At 34.9% G+C, this 19334-nt stretch overlaps 2 protein-coding genes across 2 annotated transcripts in view; one reads left to right on the top strand and one right to left on the bottom strand.

The window, feature by feature from the left end:
* Nucleotides 1-2293: 2293 nt before the first annotated feature.
* LOC135848743 (uncharacterized) lies at nt 2294-13026 on the bottom strand. The gene is made up of 5 exons (XM_065368722.1): nt 12899-13026; nt 7485-7857; nt 3942-4956; nt 2969-3251; nt 2294-2855 (listed from the first exon to the last, which is right to left on the bottom strand). Exons 2-5 carry the CDS (start codon nt 7840-7842, stop codon nt 2679-2681), a joined length of 1833 nt encoding a protein of 610 aa, XP_065224794.1. The 5' UTR covers nt 7843-7857; nt 12899-13026; the 3' UTR covers nt 2294-2678.
* Nucleotides 13027-17681: 4655 nt separating this feature from the next.
* Nucleotides 17682-19334, top strand: part of LOC135848744 (uncharacterized) — a 182261-nt gene continuing 180608 nt past the window's right edge. Inside the window, exon 1 of the mRNA XM_065368723.1 lies at nt 17682-18020. The gene's annotated coding sequence lies outside the window, so the exon portion shown is untranslated. The remainder of the gene's footprint in view (nt 18021-19334) is intronic.

Here is a 19334-nt window from a genome sequence, read left to right as displayed (position 1 = left end):
CTCAAAAAAAAGTGGCCCTACTTACAAAATGGCGGCCATTATGATTGACAGGTCAGCTGAAATCGCAGATTTTGCGTTCCAACATAGGACTTGCACAACATTTTTCAAACCCTACAAAGGTAAATCGAAAGATCAGGCAAAAATTTATCACCTGTCAAAATTTCAAGTGCTAAAGTGAGTTTTTCGACTTTTGGTGAATTTTTGAAAATTAAATTTAGGCCAGAAATGAGGGAAAAAATCAAAATTTTACCAAATTGACGAATAAAGCTGAAATTTGGGATATACCCTATTTTCGACTTGCCAAATCAATTAGAAACGGTTTCAATCCGTTTTGAGCAGTTCTGGAGCCTCCAGAAGATTTTTAAAACTCGAAATTTCCACAAAATTTCATCAAATGGAGTTGGATGGTCGAAGTTTACTCTGAAAACTAATTTCAATACGCCACGAAGTCAACTGCAGGGGGATATTTCAAGTTGTTTTGGAGACTCCAGCGATTTTTTGAAAATTACTGGAGCCTCCAGTAGTTTAAGTTTTTTGAAACTCGAAATTTCCCCAGAATTTCATCAAACGAAGATGAAAAGTCGAAATTCATTCTGCAAACTAATTTTATTACGCTACGAAGTCGACTGCTGGTGAATTTCAAGTCGTTTTGGAGCCTCCAGCGACTTTTTGAAAGGTCGTATGGCGTTTTTTGGAAAATTGAAATTTCCAAAAAGTAGCTGGAAGCCTCAAAACCATTTGAAACCACGACGTAGTCGACTTCACATCGTATTGAAATTAGTTTGCAAAGTAAATTTCAACTTGCCAACTCTATTTGGTAAAATGTTCCGGGAATTTCAAGTTTCAAAAATCTACTGGAGGCTCCAGTAATTTTCAAAAAGTCCCTGGAGGTTCCAAAATGACTTGAACTCACCTGAAGTCGTCTTCAGAGGGTGTTAAAATTGGAGTGTAGAGTAAATTTCAACTTTCCATCTCCATTTGATGAAATTTTGTGAAAATTTAAAGTTTCCAAAATCTGCTGGTGGATTTAGGAATTTTCAAACAGTCGCTAGAGGCTCCAAAACGACTTGAAAACTCCCTGCAGTTGACTTCGTAGCGTATTGAAATTAGTTTTCAGAGTAAATTTCGACTATCCAACTCGATTTGATGAAATTTTGTGGAAATTTCAAGTTTCAAAAATCTTCTGGAGGCTCCAGAACTGCTCAAAACGGTTTGAAACCGTTTCCAATCGATTTGGCAGGTCGAAAATAACGTATATCGCAAATTTCAGTTTTCTTGGTCAATTTGGTAAAATTTTGATTTTTTTCCCTCATTTTTGTGCTAAATTTGATTTTCAAAAATTCACCAAAAATCGAAAAACTCACTTTAGCACTTGAAATTCTGACAGGTGATAAATTTTTGCCTGATCTTTCGATCTACCTTTGTAGGGTTTGAAAAATTTTGTGCAAGTCCTATGTTGGAACGCAAAATCTGCGATTTCAGCTGACCTGTCGATCATAATGGCCGCCATTTTGTAAGTAGGGCCACTTTTTTTTTAGTACAAGGGCTAGAAATGTTCCTTAGGATTCCCCCTTTAAGATAAAAGTTGTCCCGGATGATCGACGGGGAGGGGTGCAATAGACTCTTAAGCGGGCTCCCCGACTATTTTTTTTCATGGAAGAACGCCTCAATATCAGTGAATATGGGGGAATTGATAAAAAAAATTGACTAAGGCCCCTTTTCCACGGAACCCCTCAATTCGTTTGTGAATGTTTGATAGTGTTGGAAGAGACATGGCCATTCGTTGGTCAACGGATTAGTTGATAGAGGTCGATTCTGCATGGAATCAGGGAAGCTTGCAACACATATTATGACATTTTATTTATTGGAGGCAGGGAACTTTTTCCCTTTACTTTCCAAGCTGGAAGAGTGAAACAAAACCATCCTTTAAAATGATAGAATACCTATTTCTTCTTTTTGAAAGAGTTTTTCCTTTTTTTTCTAAATCGAGGGCTTCGAATAAAGTTATCCAAAGCACAAAAAAGAGTAGCAATTTCTTAGTTCTCCGAAATACTAATATCAAGGTGAAGTACCTAGAACTTTTTTTTTCATTTTTTCACCAAATCATTCCAGTTTTCTAAGTCTCCCCCCCCCCCACAAAAAAAAAGAAAGTCACGGCATCGGCCGTCAATTTGAAATTTTGTAATATTATCAAGTTGATTGTAGAATATTTTTTTCAACGTTCAGAATCCATTTTCGAATGTAATGGGGACTACTTCGCATTTTTAAACAAATGTTTCTAAATTGATCGCTCTTGTAGTATTCATCAACAAAGCTTTATTAACTAGTATGTATAGTTATAACGAGAACAATACTAATCAGTAATCACTAGTAAAATGAAAATAAAAAAATTGAAACAAAAAAAACACACTAAAATAAAAATACATCTAACATTTGAATTTACTTAGTACGCTAATCGGTAGGTAGGTAGGTACCACGTCATCTTCAGTACATGTAACAAAATTATTACTTTTGAGATCAAAATCGAATTAGGTATATTCGTAAGACAGTACTCTCTGTAATAATATGAAGTACGCAACGCAGAACGCTCTTAATATAAAACTAAATGCAATAAGGTATTAAAAAGTAAGATTTGTCTGCTTGCAATTTGTCTCGAACTCAATCGAGTAATAGTCTGATCATTTAGAGGTGATTTTTTTCTGCAGAAGTTGTTGAACTTCGGTGCGAAATTCGAGATTTGCGCGAGTATTCATTTGTTTCATAAACGGCAACAAACTCAGTAGAAATAATCTATCGTTGTCTTCGTTACAGGTGGCGCAAGAATCGGAAGTACTTCTAACCTGTGGCTGTGGAAACTGATAGCAAAAAATAGAATTACTAAATATCTCAATACGGAGCTTCAGAGCAGGAGCAAGGACGACGAAAAAAATGGTGAGTGATTTGTATGTACTTTGAAGTTGAAACTTACCCGTTGAGTTACTTTTTCGACTGTATCATTATCTGCTGATACGGAATTCTGCGTTGTACTTGTATCCACCTGACGCCATGATCTCTTCTTACGTTTAACGTTGCATTCACCATTATCACCGGTGTTCTCTTCACAATAACTGCTGACAGTGATCGTAGGAGCATCTTCGACGATATCGTCACTTCCCTGATGAGAATTTGAGTTCGATTCCGATCTCAAATCGATCACCAATCTTTGCTCGTCGTGAGGCTCTGCTGCCAAAGCCATATCAATTGAGATCTTCCTGTAATAAGAAAATAGCTTCAGACATAATGCACTTTTACATTATAATGAATGTGAGATATTTGGTTTACATTCTCGTAAAAGTATCTAATTGTTTGGTTTGCGGTTGCATCGTCGTCGTTAGTAAAAGTGCAGTAATTTGTAAGATCGAGTTACGAGATGGTGGTTAGGTAGGTAAATAGGTAGATGTTGTCATGTGGTGCACATTGATGAGTCATTCGAGTGTTGAAAATATCGATCTCTGATGTAGTTTCTCGATTGATCTTGATCAAATTGATTAGGTAATCAAAGTCAACTCCCGGAAGAAGTTAGATGGATGAATTTCAAAAATTTTTATGCGAGAAATTGGACTGAAAAATTACTTGAAGATTGTGATGCCCACTTGAAAAAAAAAAACGAATTGAATTTTAGTCATTATTCATTTTGAAAATTGAGGATTCCTTAGTAAGAGTTTGATGTGGATTTCGAAAGCCAAATTCAAAAATACAGATGTCAAATGATTCGTTTTGGTTGGATGTGAATCGTTCACGACCAATTGAATCAATTTCAGACAAATCTCATTAGAAAAATTGAGCAAATGGAAATGTACTTTCACTATGCTCCCCTAACAAACTGTGAGAAAAGTAAGAATGGAACATCGACGAAGTATTACAGAACAACGAATCACCATTCATCTTGTAATTTTACTTACTCAGCTTCTTCATCGACGATTGCCTTCTTCTTGGGTGACGGTGGCTTCATTTGTGTATTCTGCGGGTCGCCGTTCGTTAACCAATTAGGAACTATATCGCTGGCTCTGAAATTCTCGACCGTAGGACCAACCAAACTGATGAACATGGTGTCGGCTATCCCAGGCGTAGTAAACATGAGTGCGCATTTTATTGTTTTTCTAATGTTGTCGAAAGATTTACGGATGGATTCTTTGAAAGCATGATCGAAACCGTAGTTTATCTTCACTCTGGGAAACAAGAGAACTTGCCGACCCAACGTTTTCGCTATACTCGAATTGAGTCCAAACAACGTAGAATACTCGTCCAGTATGAAAGAGAGCACATTAGTCCGGAGGAATTCTTTGGTAACGTTGTATTTCAGCAAACTGTGAATCAACGCAACAATCGCCTCTTCGGAATTACGCGATGAAGCAGACAGCAGATCGAAAAACACGTAAGCGTCGTTAGGTCGCTGTTTATCGAATATTTGAACGTCGTGGAACTTGAGGTGCACACCTATCAACATTTTACCTCCATTCGTGAAACGGGTCTCGTGCATCACGATGGAAATTTTCTGATCGGTTCGAGAGAGCATTCGCTTAACCAAAGATTTACGCAATTCGGTAGCGATATGGTTCAAAATGGAACAAAAGAGCTTTTCTCGAGTCAACGACGTCGCGTTGAAGAAATTCTCCGATCCATCGAACGAGCACATCGACGAGAACCGATCGAAAGGCTGCTGGCATTTGACGACGTTGTAAGCCAGAGTGAATACGGTGAGCAAGCTTTTCGGGTCAAGTTGATTCTTGAATTTGATGAGTCGTTCTTGTACGGCGAATCGTTCCAATTGCTCTTCGGCGGCTATCGCTGTCATGTGGTAGGTGGAACGCTCGTGAACGGAGATTCGCCCACGGAGAGCTGCCTGATGAGTTGTATTCCTTTGAGCGTTTGACACTATTTGGCAAGTTCGCCAACCAATTGCAGATTTCCCTAGACCTGTGTAGAAAAAGAAGATAACGGCGTGTGAAAAATCTCTGAAAATAGGTCCCTTATCGACTATTTTATCCGGTTTTTTCTCCCATGGGGGTTTTGTAGGTCGATGAAATCGATTTTGGCGTTAATTTTACCCCTAACCTCAAAATGAGCCCTCGAAGGGGGAGGGGGTGGTTCAAAGTCAAATTTCAAAGAAAAATCCGTAAAATTTTGGATATGAGGATTTTTTAGGTCGCTGAAGTCGATTTTGGCATTTATTTTACCCCTAACCTCAAAATGAGCCCTCAAAGGGAGGAATGAGTGGTGAAAAACTTGAAATTTCGATAAATTCGTGATGGGTATTGAAATATGTTTTTTTTTGTCGCCAAAGTCAATTTTAGCATTCATATTCCCATAGTAATTTTCACTTGAAAATATTTTTTAAAAATACGAAAAACAGCACTTATGCAACTATGCTCTAAAATGTCCATATTTTGATATAAACCCATAAAGTTTTGAAACAATTAAAATTGACATGTTTTACAGCATTTTGAAATTACTTATTTGTTTTTTTTGATCATTTTGAGGTACCTTAATTTAATCATTTAGTAGACAAGCAAAATGATGGAAAAGTGTTTGAAATCACAAAAAGGAAAGTGAAATATAATGTAGAAAACCTCTACATATTCGTATTCAACTTTTAAGACTTTTCCAATCTGAGGATTTTTTGAATTTTGGCCGTTACTTCTCGATTATGGGCCACTGTGAAGCCCCTCACGTTCTCAGGGATCAAATTTAAGGAGAATTACTGCCAATTTTTTGTTGCTACATATTCAAAAGTATCACAAGTATTGTAAAAACGCATCGAATCAGATTATAATCTTGTAACCCGGTTCCCATTCCCTCCCCTCCCCTCATCCTCAGGCTTCAAATTATAGGAAAATAATTATCAATATTCTGCTGATACATACTCAAAAATATCACATTTCCAGATACCCACATTAAATATGATGAACAATTCGAATCAGATTCAACACTTTCAATTTGAAGTCTAGAAATCATTTTTTTTTTTTTTTTTTGAAATGCCATATATGAAATTCCTTACAGTGTTACGTTACCATTTCTCGATTTCTTTTTGCACCCCTCCCCCTTCACCGCTCCCTAGACAAACATTTTTGTATTTTAAGACAAAAGAGAAGAATGTGATTTGAATTTCCAACGAAAATCTGTTCTCAGGGAGCAGTCGCCCAGAAGTCCCATTTTCATCGATTTTCTGTACGTCTAATTTTGAGGGCTAAAATTCGATGTTAAGGCTTGTTTTGGCATTGTAGTGAAAAAGTTTGAGTGGGGATAACCTTGACTCAGGAATTCGCGGATGTCCAAATTTTTAGGAGAGGGTACAGTGGGTGAAAAAGCCCAGAAAAGTCAAACAAAAGGAATCAATCGATGAGAAATCAAAAGTTGCTCAACATATCCAAAAATTAGCTTTCCAGAACATTTGGAGGAGAAAAGACCCTCCCCCCATTTTTTCATGTATTTTTGATCTTGGAACTCTTTGCATACGCCTCCCACTCCTTTAAAGTAACCTTGGAGGCTTTTGGGGCTTTCGATTTTTGCTAACCCCTCCTCAACTACTTTCAGTTTTGGCTGCAAAAAACCGTTGATTTTTACCCATTTTTTGAGTAGTTTTTTGATTTTGTCCCATCACAATAAAAGCCACTCCAAATTGACCTGGCGGACTGTGATTTGCTGTGTGCGTTCAGAGGATGCCCTGCGATTTGTCAACCCCTCCACAACCATTTTCAGCTGAAAAATGTTGAACAGCTTTTGATTTTGCCTCATGGCTGAAGCCTTTTCAAATTGATCTTGGAAGCTGAGATTTGCTGTGTGCACCCAGAGGGTGTCCTAGATATCCCTTTTGGAGGTTGCGATTCCTCAACCCCTCCACAACCATTTTCAGCTGCAAAATTTTGAGCATTTTTGATTTTTTTCATGGCTGAAGGAACAAGGAAGCCTGAAGCCTCTCCTAACTGACCTAATGGGCTGTTTGGCGTGTACATCTGGAAAGTTCTCCTGATCTGCCTTTTGAGGGTTTTGACTTTTCAACCCATCTTCACCCTTCTCTAGCAATAAAAAAGTTTTGTAGTTTTGTACTGTTTTTTGGGGCACCCCAATCAAAAGTACTCAAGTTGTTTGATTCAATCTGCCATCTGCCCCTTTATTTGTATAGGGTGCTCATTCGAATCTAGATACATTTTAAGTAACTAATGATTTCAGCTGCTTATTTTGTTGATATGAACATCTGATTGGTTAAGTACACAATAACGTTTTCATTACTTAACTCCATAATTATGACGTGTTCAGATTCGAATGAGCATCCCGTATTTAGTACATACTCGTATTTACTCAATCAGTAAGTGGCAAACTTTCTCACGACGCTCTAAAGTAATCGCTCGAGGTATCAGAAAAATATGAAGACGTATTGTGAGTAAACAATCTTCAATCTTGCCTCAAGAAATTCGAAAGGCACGAAATAGCTCTTTCTCGCTTACCTTTCGTTAGATCTGCGTTATCATCCGCCTTTGCAAGCTCGATTTGGAACATCCTCATGCAAGGTCTACATCCCAGCTTACGATTCTTGATCACGAGCCATTTGTGGTGCATTCTGAAGTTTTCGCATTGGGTTTTGGTCCAGCAATGTGGTACATCGTCGTCGCTAAGTGTGCTGCCATCTGTGACGTTGACCACTAAAGGAGACTGTGCTGAGGCTTGAGCTACTGAATCGTCCTCAGATTCGTCTATAATTTCCACATCCGATTCATGTTCCGATAGCAGCACCTCTCGCTTGATATCGAAAAATTCGTCTATCTCGACGATATCCTCACCCCTGTCTTGGCCGGATTCGTTCATCGTTGTTGTGGGAATCTATATGGTAAAGCACATAAAATATGAGGAAACGCGACGCACTCCTTCGATATTTCTCTTTTAATTTTAACGTGCTGGTGATAAGAAGAAGAAACCAAAAACGTGGCAATTGGTAACGAAAACCGAACTGAACCAACGCACGAAGCGACTTTTTTGTGAAATGAAATGTTCGAAGGTCACGCTCTGCTCCGACTGCTCCGAGCTCTGGTGGCGGTTTGTGTTTTGTGTGTTTCTCTTTGTTCGAGTACACGCGGTACTTCAAAAATCGAGTGGTGGGGATGGTTTAGTTTGGTTTGGGTTTAGTCCACTCGTGGCTCGATACGCATGCGCATTGTTGGTGGTTGGACTGATGATGTGTTGTGCTCCTTTGCACGTGTGGTGGTGTGTCTTGCGTTGCGTACATCATACGAGCTGCACTTACCCTTATTTTTGCCTTTCCAAATCAGTGTTGCCGAATTCCGGAACTTGTTCCGGAATCCGGAACTTTTCAGAGCTGTCGGAACATTGACCGGAACTTTTCCTTTTGAGGAAGTTCTTGGGAACTTTTTCATTCACCGGAACTTTTTTTCGGAACTTAATTGACATAAAACATGCAAAAATGGACGTTTTTTTGTTGTTTGGACCCATTTTTTCTAAAAATTTTCGCTCTCGCTTCGCTCGAGCGATAATTTTGCCTTCATTTTCATATAATCACCACATATCACGACAACTTTCCAGAAAATTACTCTTAATTTCGATTTTTCATGCCTAAAAATTGCCCCCCTTGAGATAATCCTGGCTACGCTACTGATAGGTCACCCCTCTCATAGCAAAAAACATTGAAATTTTGCATAAAATCATGTTTTAAAAAACCGGAACTTTTTGTTGAATTTCGGAACATTTTTCGGAACTTCAGAAAAATTTTCTGTGGCAACACTGTCCAAATCCACAATTCCACATGCACCCTGTGAGAGTCCGCCAACTAAATTGTCCAGAATTCCAGATAGATCCGATCATACTTTAGGGCTACTGGCTAGAGGTACAGGAACTAAGTGTCTATTCAGGTATTATAATTGTCGTGTTCTGACATCTTGGTATTGTAAAAATAACAAAACATCGCTGAAAACCTGTAGCTCTTTATTGTGCTTGCATGCATTCGTCTCCCAAAATAAATACATTTTATCCTTAATTTCCGAACATAGTGTCGTGTCCTGGATTAAGATTGAGAATCGCTGGATCAGAAACTGGAAATTAAAATAAGAAGTAGGTTCGACTATATTATGGTGTTGTTTTTCATTCCTCTGTATACTGAAAGTGATACTAAAATGGTGGCGAATGATTTCATTTCACTAAAAGTGATGCTGGGAAACTAAAAAAATGATCGATGAGATCACGTTAATTGTGTCAGTGGTCAGTGCAGTGTGGTTGCATACATGTATACCTAAATAATTGAAGGATCTCATGTTTGGCATGATGTTACACTATCGTATCTAGGCGAATTACAGAACAGATCAAAATGTAGTGTGTGGTTGTCATGATCTAACTTATTGTGAATAAATATGGTACCTAAGAAACATTTTGGAAGTAAATACATGGAAATAGAACTACATATGTAGATGTAGATTGCGAGCATCATTTAAAAATGAACCCAACCATTTGGAAATGATTGTGGTATCTCTTGTAGAAATGTAGACTGGCAAACCACTTTACGATACTGCCATGATGATTAATTGATTACCATTAATCCATTATCTTTAAATGCTTATCGCAGGCATTTCCGTGTTGAAAAATGGTGGGATATATGATTTCATTTTTCACCTAGCTTCACTGGATATTGCGCAATTACTTTTTGTTTTATTTTAAATGATTTTCGCGTTTTAACAAATTTGTGAATTTTTAATTTTTTTAAAAACTCACGCCTTTTGGTGATATTTTGCCAATTTGTAACACAGCTTATGCCGTTTCCACTGATTCGGTAATCGTTTCAAACAACTTAGCTCGTGTTTGTGTAAATTTTCAAAATTTTGCGAGACTTTAAGTATTTGTTTTCCAATTTTTTTCATCCTTTTTACGATTTCGATTCGGTTTTTGCAATACTTTCTGGGTTTTAACTCGATTTTTAATAATTTTTTCTTAAAATTTACGATTTTTAAGGGCTTGTACTCGGTTTACTCAGGTTGCTAAAAATAACTTTTGGTCACTTTTTCAAAATTTTTGGTCACTTAAATTAAAAAATTTCAAAAATTAAATTTTCGCATATCTTAGTCTTACTTTTGAAAAACAATAAAAAAACAAAAAAAATTGTTGAGAAGTAATATCAACAATTCTCAACAAGTATCTGAATAATTTAAGAAAGTATTCACTTTTGTCTTCTTTTTCAATTCCTAACTCTTCCTTTTCAAAAGTCTCGTTTTCTGCCAAAAATAGCATGAAGTATCGCCTTTTGTCCGTATTGTCAAAAAATTGCTGAAAATTGTCGCTTATTTTGCAAAAGAAGTCGGACGTTTGTCTTTTTATTCCAAGAATTCCGCAAAAGTTTCGCTTTGTTGCCAAAAATTGCCAAAAGAAGTCTGGATTTCTGTCAACATTTTTAAAATTGTTACCAAAAATTTACAATTGTATCACTTTTTGCCAATTAACGTGTAATTTTTAAACAGTATTGTTTTTTGCTAAAGGTTGACAGAAAGTCTCGATTTGTTCAAATTACTTTTAAAAAATCTTGCTTTTTTACCAAAAATGCCGAACATTGCCGAAAAGCATCAGTTTTTTTTATCCATAAAAATTGTTGAAAAATTTCATTTTTTTGCCAATAATTCCGAAAAAGTCTCGCTTTTTTGTCAAAAATTGGTTTTAAAAAAAGTGTATTTTTGCTAAAATTGGAAAATTTTGCTTTTTTGCCTGAAATTATCAAAAATTTTCACTTTCATTTCAAAAAGTGGAAAAAAATCTTGCTTCAATAGATAAGTATGCCCAAGCCCAATAAGTGGCGAAACAGTCTCACTTTTCTGACAAAACTTGGCAAAAGTAGATCATTTTTTTTGCCAAAAATTGCCATAAAATCATTTTTTAATAAAATATGTTTTTTGCGATTTTTTTTTCTTCATTCAAAATTTGTGTTGCCTTCTTTTGAAAAAATTAAGTAAGGTACCTAGTACCTACGAGCCCTGATTTTTATTAAATTTTGGAAATTTTTTCGATATCTCACGCTATTTTCACGAGGTTTTTGATTATCAACCATTTTTAGATAGGTACCTTAATTCTACCTACTTTCTGATGCTTTTCTCGGAAAATTTCATTTTTATTTGTGTTAAAATCTCATTTTCCATCTCTTTCTCATTTAGAAGAATCACTGGTAACCATTTTCGAACCGTGGAACCAGTTTCTAAAATTTATCATCATTTAGTAAAGCCTCTAACGATAATAATACGTAGCCCTAGTATTGTTTTTTATTTGTTTTTTAAAGATAATTTCAGTATTTTTCTTCGCTCGGTTGTTTTCCATGGAGAGGAAAAACTTTGCTCAATTTTCAACTTTTCTTTTATTTGCTCGGCCGTACACTGAAAAAATAAATATTTGAATATTTTTTTCTATTGTGTAACGTTGTATGTAAAAGAGAGTGTAAGAAAAGGCTCTTTTGTTTTTCATTCGTTTAATTTTCCTTATTTTTCTTCTACATTTTTTTTTCTTCCAGGAAAATGTAATATGGGTAAGCTTTGGGGTTGATTTTTTTTTGCGAATCTCGTAATTCTTCGTTCCATGTTTGAAATTCTGATTGTATTCCGTCGTCGTCGTACAACATTTTGGATGAATTTTGTAAAAAATATTCTCAAATTCCAATTTTTTAATACATTTTTCGTTGAAGAACTGACTTGTGTAAACATCCCCCTCGTAAGTCCTTCTCCAGCATTACCTTCGAAATTATTTCATATCTTAATGAAGCGACATGGAAATCGATGTTCGATGAGAAGTGGGCGACAAAAAGAAAATAAGGTCGTTAATTTACGTAGGTATTAGGTTTTCCCTCTCTTTGGCTTATGATGAGTGGAATCTCTTAGATGGTTGTTTTTTCTTTGTCATTGTTTGTTTGTTTTTAACTTGTTTATTAGTATGTCTTATTTCTCGGTACCTATATTTCCGCGTAGAAAATAATTAATTAATTGAAAACTGAGCTCGATATTGTTTTCGTTTTTTTTTTTTTTTTCTAATTTACTCGAGCTTCTTGGGTACATATTTATGTAGAACTTTGTTTATTTATTCGTTTTCTTTTCAGTTGCTTATTTACTCGAGTTGTCTTGGTTCGGAATTAGATGTACTACGTAAATCAAGTCTTCTGGATAAATGTTGTCCTGATCCTGAAAGTAGTTATTAGCTTGATTGTGGTTTAAAGTCCAGCTTTGCGCCATTTTCGTCTTCGTTAACTAAACTTTCCCCTCCTTAGGTCAATTTAGCAGGTTATTTGAATGTCTCAAAGTTTGGTTGTCAAAGGACCAGCTGATTTTATTTAAAAAACTGCTTTCAAATTGAAATTATCAAAACTTAAGGTGATTTTTTTGATCATGAAATACATATTTTCTCCCTTGCTCCGATCCTGTCAAAAAAAGTGCATTCACAATGAACCGGTTCAGTCAACTATGATCATGCTCAATGCTCATTACGTGTTATGTATTAATGTATTATGCTTATGCATAAGGCAGACAACGAACCAGAGAAAGGAATAAAAATAGCCACCAGATTTCATCGCGATTTTTTTTCTTTCCCTTTTTTTTGGCAGTAATTAACGTACATATTGTTTTCGTGTATGCTGAACGAGGCCAGATGTAGTTTCGTTATTCGTTAATACCGTCATCGTCAGTGGTTTAATTGTTGCTGAGCTATGCGAACATCGGTTCATCGTGGTTTACAGGGAAAATATAAGTAAGGTTGACGTGGTCAGGAAGTAAACAAGTGTAATAGAGGGAATAATATTCGTGTAATGTTTGTGTGGTGTACGGTCGATGTACGTTCTATACACTGTACATATGTACTTTATTTAGGATGTGATGTACCTTACCTACCTACTTACTTGTGAAAGCTTGGATTTAGGAATTCTAATAGACTGAAATATGGCCACGTGATTCTCAACGGTTTGCCTTCGATTCGACGTATGGTCAGTTTGCGTGTTTCTCTCATGTAGTTGCTTCGTAAATTGGCCCATTTTTCGCGGCATAATGTGTCTGTAATGAGACAAGAAAAGGCGTGAGCATTATGAGCGATGCGTTTCAAGTTATTAATTAGAATAGGTAGTAATTATGGGTGAGACGAAGTGTGAGTCGTGGGTGTAAACAATCTGATGTTGATCTTTTAATTTTGACGAGGTGAGACTGTGAGAACTGGTAACATGATTTGACACCCCTTCACTTTCTTACTCTCTCTGAAAAATAAATTATTCTTACACTGATTCAAATCATAAATCTATGTTGATTGAATCAATTTAAACATGAACGTTCATGTGTTGAAAAAAAAATTAAATGATTTGTTCATTGATTTTTTGAAAATCTTGAAAATTTTGAGGTAAGGTAGGTACCTATAAATCATAAAAATTGTTGAAAAAATGAAAATTGAGGCGAACACTATTGAAATGAGGTGCTTCAGGGTATCTAACAGGTAGTGCAAGTAGTGAAAGTAGTGAAAAAGTAGTGATTTTTAAAATGGGTAGTGAAAGTAGTGAAAAAGTAGTGAATTTTGTTAAAAAGGTAGTGAAAAAATGAAAAAGTTCAAATTCGTTCTTTTTTCGCGATCTTTTTTCCGTAGAAAAGTGCTCATTTGTCGACTTTTTTAGAGTTTGAATTACACATTTTTGAGAGCTTTTGCCCTTGCTTCGCTCGGGCTATTTTCTCTTTTTCTACCTGAGACAGTTGATCCTCTCTGTATGACGAAAAGTTTTTTTCACTTCTCGAGAGATGAATTTTTGAAAACTTTTGCCCTCGCTTCGCTCGGGCTTGTTCGCTTTTTTTTCAATTTTAAATTTTTTATAAAAAAATCATTTGAATTTCAAAATTTTGAAGCAAAGTACCCTAGTAAACTTTTTATAATTAACTAACTCAGAATTTTCCAAAAATTCATATCAAAAATCTCTGAATAATTGAAGCTATCCCACTTTAAAAAATGCGGAGATTAGAAAAGTCGAATCCTTTCATTAATATTGACCTTGTTCCGTTTCATTTGAAATATTGGTATCTAAGTATATTTTCCCCCCAAATGTCGTTCAAATTTTCCTTTAAATTTTTGCACATTTTTAAAAAATTTGTTACGTTAAAAAAGTTTTTTATTCGCCCAATTTCATTACATTAGCTTGAACCTTTAAGATGAAAATAAAATCAAAAATTGAAATAATGAAATTATTTTTGACATCCACTTTTCTGAAAAAAAATCTTGGGGTGTTTGAAGACATTGGTGAAGCGAAAAATTCTAATGTGAAATCTTGCCTCCCCCGGCTCCCTTTTCTTATAAAATCTCTAGTGTTAAAAAAAATGTCCTGCTGAAGTCCTAATTTTTGAATCTGAAATTTTGTCAAGGCACCTTGTCTTATAACGTATGTAATGAGCTCATTTGTATTGTTTTTTTTTTTGAAAATAATTTTGATTGAAATAAAAAAAATGCTTTGTCTACAAATTTTCTTCCAATTTCAATTTTTTTGTATATGTGGGGGGGGGGAGGTCGAGTGGATAGCATTCTGAAAATTTGGTTGAAAAAAGATAGTGAAAAAAGTAGTGAAAAAGTAGTGATTTTTTCAAAAAAAAATCCGTTAGATACCATGTGCTTTGAAAATTCAAAATTTTATAGAATTTGTCTAATCCCCCCCCCCCAAATTATCTATGCGAATAGAAAAAAGAATTATTATTGAAAATTCTGTAAAAGTAGTTTGAAATATTATTTTTCAATCCTTTAAAAAACTTTTTCAAAAAAATTGAAAATTTCAACCAGAAAAAAATTTGAACTTGTTGCCTTCAAATCTGGTTGTAAAATTAGATCCAAAATTAGGTACTTATTCCTCCCCTCGCCTGTCCTCTCGGGTTTCTACCGGTCAACGAAGTCAAAAAAATTGAGAAAAACGTGGAAATTAAATTCTAGATGAAAATGCGAATCTGCTACGATTTCCTTTATTTGATGTTTTGATGATGCGCTCAAAAAATTACACAATAAGGATAAATGAAAAATTATACCTCGAAATGCCACATTCATTTTCGAACCGAACTAAAGGGAATCGAAGGAAGACCTCAAAATACACTACCAGCAAAAATTTCAGCTGCTGAAATTCATTTTTTGATTTTTGGTGGATTTTTAAAATTTCAAATTTAGCCAATTATTTCTTTGAAAGAAAAATTTTAATCATTATTTTCGACCTCACAAGACGATTGGTGGTGGTTTTAAAACGTTCTGGAGCCTCCAGCGAATTTTTTAATTCTCAAAAACACCTGATTTTTGCTGAAACTGTCAAAGTCTTGTTTTTTAACAAAAATTATCAAAATTTCTCTAAAATGGACAAAAATTTTAGTTTTTTTTTCAAAAAAATGGCCAATACTTTATTGCCCCTTTTTTTTGTTGAAAAATTCCAAAAGGTGTCATTTTTTCTCTGAAATTGTCCAAAAATCTCGATTTTTTAACAAAGATTTTATGAAAGTGTCATTTTTTGCCATAAAATTACCTATCAAAGGGTTCATGCTTATTTCTGAAAATTTAAGTCTTGCTTTTTGCAAAATAAGTATTGACAAAAAATCTTGCTTTTTAACAACATTGCTGAAAAATTCCACTTTTTCCCAAAAATTTCAAAGTCTTTCAAAACTTGTCCAGAAGTCTAGCTTTTTTGGCAGCAATTGGCAAATGGCACTGATCTCTGTGACGCTGAATTTTAAAAACTTGGAAGAATTCTTGAGTTATTATGCCAGACATTTAAGAATTTGTAAACAATTTTTGATTAATTTCACTTTGTCTCACTTTCAAGTTTTAAGAACGAAAAAAGTGATGATGAATTCTTGAGACTTTCGAAAAACTATGAAAAAGTTATCAAACAGCAACAAAATAATAATTGAAAAAAATTGTTCGACTTTTGGATATTATGTCAGAGCAAATTTCTTAAGGCTTTCCAAATTTTGTTCAACTTTTGAAAACAAAAAATTACAATTTCACAATATATCCTCAAAATTATGCCAGGCTTTCAAATTTGAAAAAAATTACCAATTTTTCCTTGCAGAGGAGATTTTACCCTCCTTTTTTTCTCAGATATTGCAAAAATTTTCTCTTTATTGCCAAGAATTGCCAAAAAGTCACGCGTTTTTGCCATATAAAGTTGTCAAATAATCCAACTTTTTAAAACTAAAAATGATCAGATTCAGTAAGAAATCGTGTTGTGTTTATTTTGGTTCTTTTTCTCTATTATTTTAAAATCTTTTACCAATGTTTTGTCATTCTAATGGTACTTTTTTCTTACTTTTTCGAGCTCTGTTGGTTAATCGAGTCACTTTTTTTTTTTTTTTTTTTTTTTTGAAAGAATCGAGTAATTCTCAATTTTTTGAAAAATGCATGAAAAAAATGTCGTATATATGAGGGGTGAAAATGAAATTCAGCCTTCATAAACTCGGATTTTCCATCTTCATGATCCTTTCAAAAAGATTTAATTTAGGCACATAATTATTTTAAAAATCTTTTTGTGTCTGCTCAGCTGTTCTTATCCAAAATTTTCTTCAGCAATTATTTCATATTTTAGTCGTACGTAAAATAAATTACGATAAAAATCGTTCAAAATTCATTGTCGTTTTTACTAATTCTCATTGTGTATTTTTTTTTGTTTCAGGTGAGTACGAATTTTCACTTGAAATTCAATATAATGTTAATCTCATCCAGTAAGTAGCTGTTTTCTGATTTATATCAAAACAATTTTGTCGTGATGATTGATGTATAAAAATGTACGAAATTGCTCGTATAAAAGATTTGTGTTCCGAGCAAATTTTTGGAATGAAAATTCCTAAAACAAATTCTGCGATGAACCCCCTTGAAAATTTAAAATAATCCTGTACCCACCCAGTACTTAATACGATTAGTATACAAAAGTCACAGTCTTCCAAAATGAAAAATTGTTCTGTTTTAGAAATTGCAATATTGCAATTTTCTATATTTGAGGGAGGGGGGGTGGCCAAATAGTAGGTTCAAATTTTCATAATCACCTATCTCAAATTTCAAAAAAAAAAAAATTAATGAAAATATTTGAAAATTCTGGACTTTATTTTTCCAAAAATTTTGAGCTGGAAGTCTTATGTAATTTTATTAGGTCCGTGGTGGGGGATTCTCTTCTACAAATATTGAACTGGAGCTTGAAAATGCCCTCGTCATGATTTCAGTCACCTCAGTTGACGCTTCGGAATCTACAGCTAGACGAAATTCGAGCTTAGTCGTAAAAACTCGATCACGATATTTTTCTTGGACATTTTTGTGTTCCAAATTATTGATTCTCGACTTACACGATGCTATCTCTTATATGTAGTTTAGATTCGGATTAAAGTTGTGGTCAATTTTGGCTTTTGGCTCCAGAGTTCTCGACTGGGGCTCATCTGTAAGATCAATTTTGGAATCTATGACTGGCATACTGGTTCTCGATGATAATCGAGCTGTGTGCGGTTTGAGGTGTGAATTCATTCCATAATAGTGTTTTCAAATAGTAGATTTATGAGTGCCTACGAGTACCTTTCCTTCTTGGCTTGATTTTAGATGAGCCTTTTTCGAAAACAAAAACAGCTTTAGGCTGATTTCTGTCTCCATATTAACCACATTTGCGATACGATTCCTTCGATTCGCGGAACCGTTATGGTAACGTTACCTGATACTTTGTATTTCGACGACTACAACGAACTACGACGATGGTTAGATACAATAGCGTATTGATTAACATTCGCTTAGCGACAATAATAAATAGAGTTGTTTTTCGAGCTGAATTTACGATATTTTTAAATTCGTAAACAATCGCGTATTCGGAATACGAAGCGATGTAAACAAAAAGCGATTTGTGTATAAATGCGCGAGTATGTGTGTTACAGATATTATGTAGGTATGATTTATTTGTGTTGTTGTTATTTTGGTGTAATATCCAGTACAAAGTATATAGTTCTACGTTGCTGAGTTTAAACGTCGACTGCGACGACGACGAAGACGAGGTAATGTTATTGTTTTTCATCACATTGCACGAGCGGCAATTAGACTGAAAAAATGAAAAAATAAAAACACCTGTAGTGTTGAAAGGTAGCATATTTTGTAAGATGTAGAGGAAGGCCGAATAACAACGAGAAGACGAGCAGGAAAGAGGAATCGTTTGAGAATTGAGTGATATGAACGTTGGACGTTTAAGGGTTAGATAGGTATACCAGTACTTAAATAGGAAAGAAAATACCTACCTATTTAAACGAGTAGGTATTATTGTAGCAGACTCGATGGAAATTTCATTTTGCAAAAGATTTCATTTATTTTGTCTCGTTCTCTCGAATCTCGATAACGAAACAAATATTTATCTGGACAGATCGTTCTCCAATTCTTCATATGCTACGTAAGCTTTCGTTATTTCTGTCACATACACCAACGACGACGACGACTACGTCGCCGAAAGGGACTGAATGAAATTCGCATTTATTCATTCGTATCAGATTGTATGGGTTTGAAAAGCTACCCGAGTTGTATAAGAGATCTGAATGGACGAATATACGATACGATATGTGTATTAAATTTTTAATCTGTTCGAAAATAGCTCGACTAGATACAGACAGATAGTAAGGTATGGTACAGCGAAAGTTACATATGGAAAAGAGAAAGAAAATCTGATGCGATTTAAATAAGTTCGTCGAGTACGACTCTCGCTCTCTCTCTCTCTGTCGGGTCTCTGGTTCGACTTCGATTTATCGTGTACGAGAATCGATGTAATTAAATGATAAATTGTTATTGCAGCGTGTATGCCTGTTTATGGTGTTATGAGAGATGGGTTAATTCGTGGCATACATTTTTATACGTACATAGTATTATTTTTTGACCGTGATAACGAAGCTATAATATTTTCTTGTTGCGATCACGTGGAGTTTCATAAGAGATGTCGATTAAGATCGTGTCCGAGAGAGTGAGTTTTCATTGTAGCGTAAGATTTCTTCCTTGGTTGGTGTGGAAGTGACGTTTTTCGATTGGATTCGACGAGTTTGTATATGACGATAGGAATTTACCATCCGCCAAAATTTCAAGTGCTTAAGTGCATTTTTCGATTTTTGGTGAATTTTTGAAAATTATAAATTTTGGCCAAAAATAATGGGGGGGGGGGGTAAATCAAAATTTCACCAAATTGACCTAGAAAGCTGGGAATACACCCTATTTTTGACCTGGAAAATCGATTGAAAGTTTTAGGCAGTTCTGGAGCCTCCAGCAGATTTTCGAAAGTCGAAATTTCCACAAAATTTTATCAAATAAAGTTGAACACACTCTAAAATTAATTT

The sequence above is a fragment of the Planococcus citri genome, chromosome 5 (genome assembly GCF_950023065.1).
Source record: "Planococcus citri chromosome 5, ihPlaCitr1.1, whole genome shotgun sequence".
NCBI lineage: Eukaryota > Metazoa > Arthropoda > Insecta > Hemiptera > Pseudococcidae > Planococcus > Planococcus citri.
Note: the sequence above shows the minus strand (reverse complement) of the source record. Positions and strands in the feature narration are given on the sequence as shown.

Excerpts from the sequence above, each read along its gene's own strand:
- LOC135848743 (XM_065368722.1), bottom strand. The coding sequence starts at position 7,842 with ATGAACGAATCCGGCCAAGACAGGGGTGAGGATATCGTCGAGATAGAC. Across the intron at positions 4,957-7,484 it reads TAACGCAGATCTAACGAAAG|GTCTAGGGAAATCTGCAATT; the intron begins GTAAGCGAGAAA and ends TTTTCTACACAG. Across the intron at positions 3,252-3,941 it reads ATCGTCGATGAAGAAGCTGA|GAAGATCTCAATTGATATGG; the intron begins GTAAGTAAAATT and ends TTCTTATTACAG.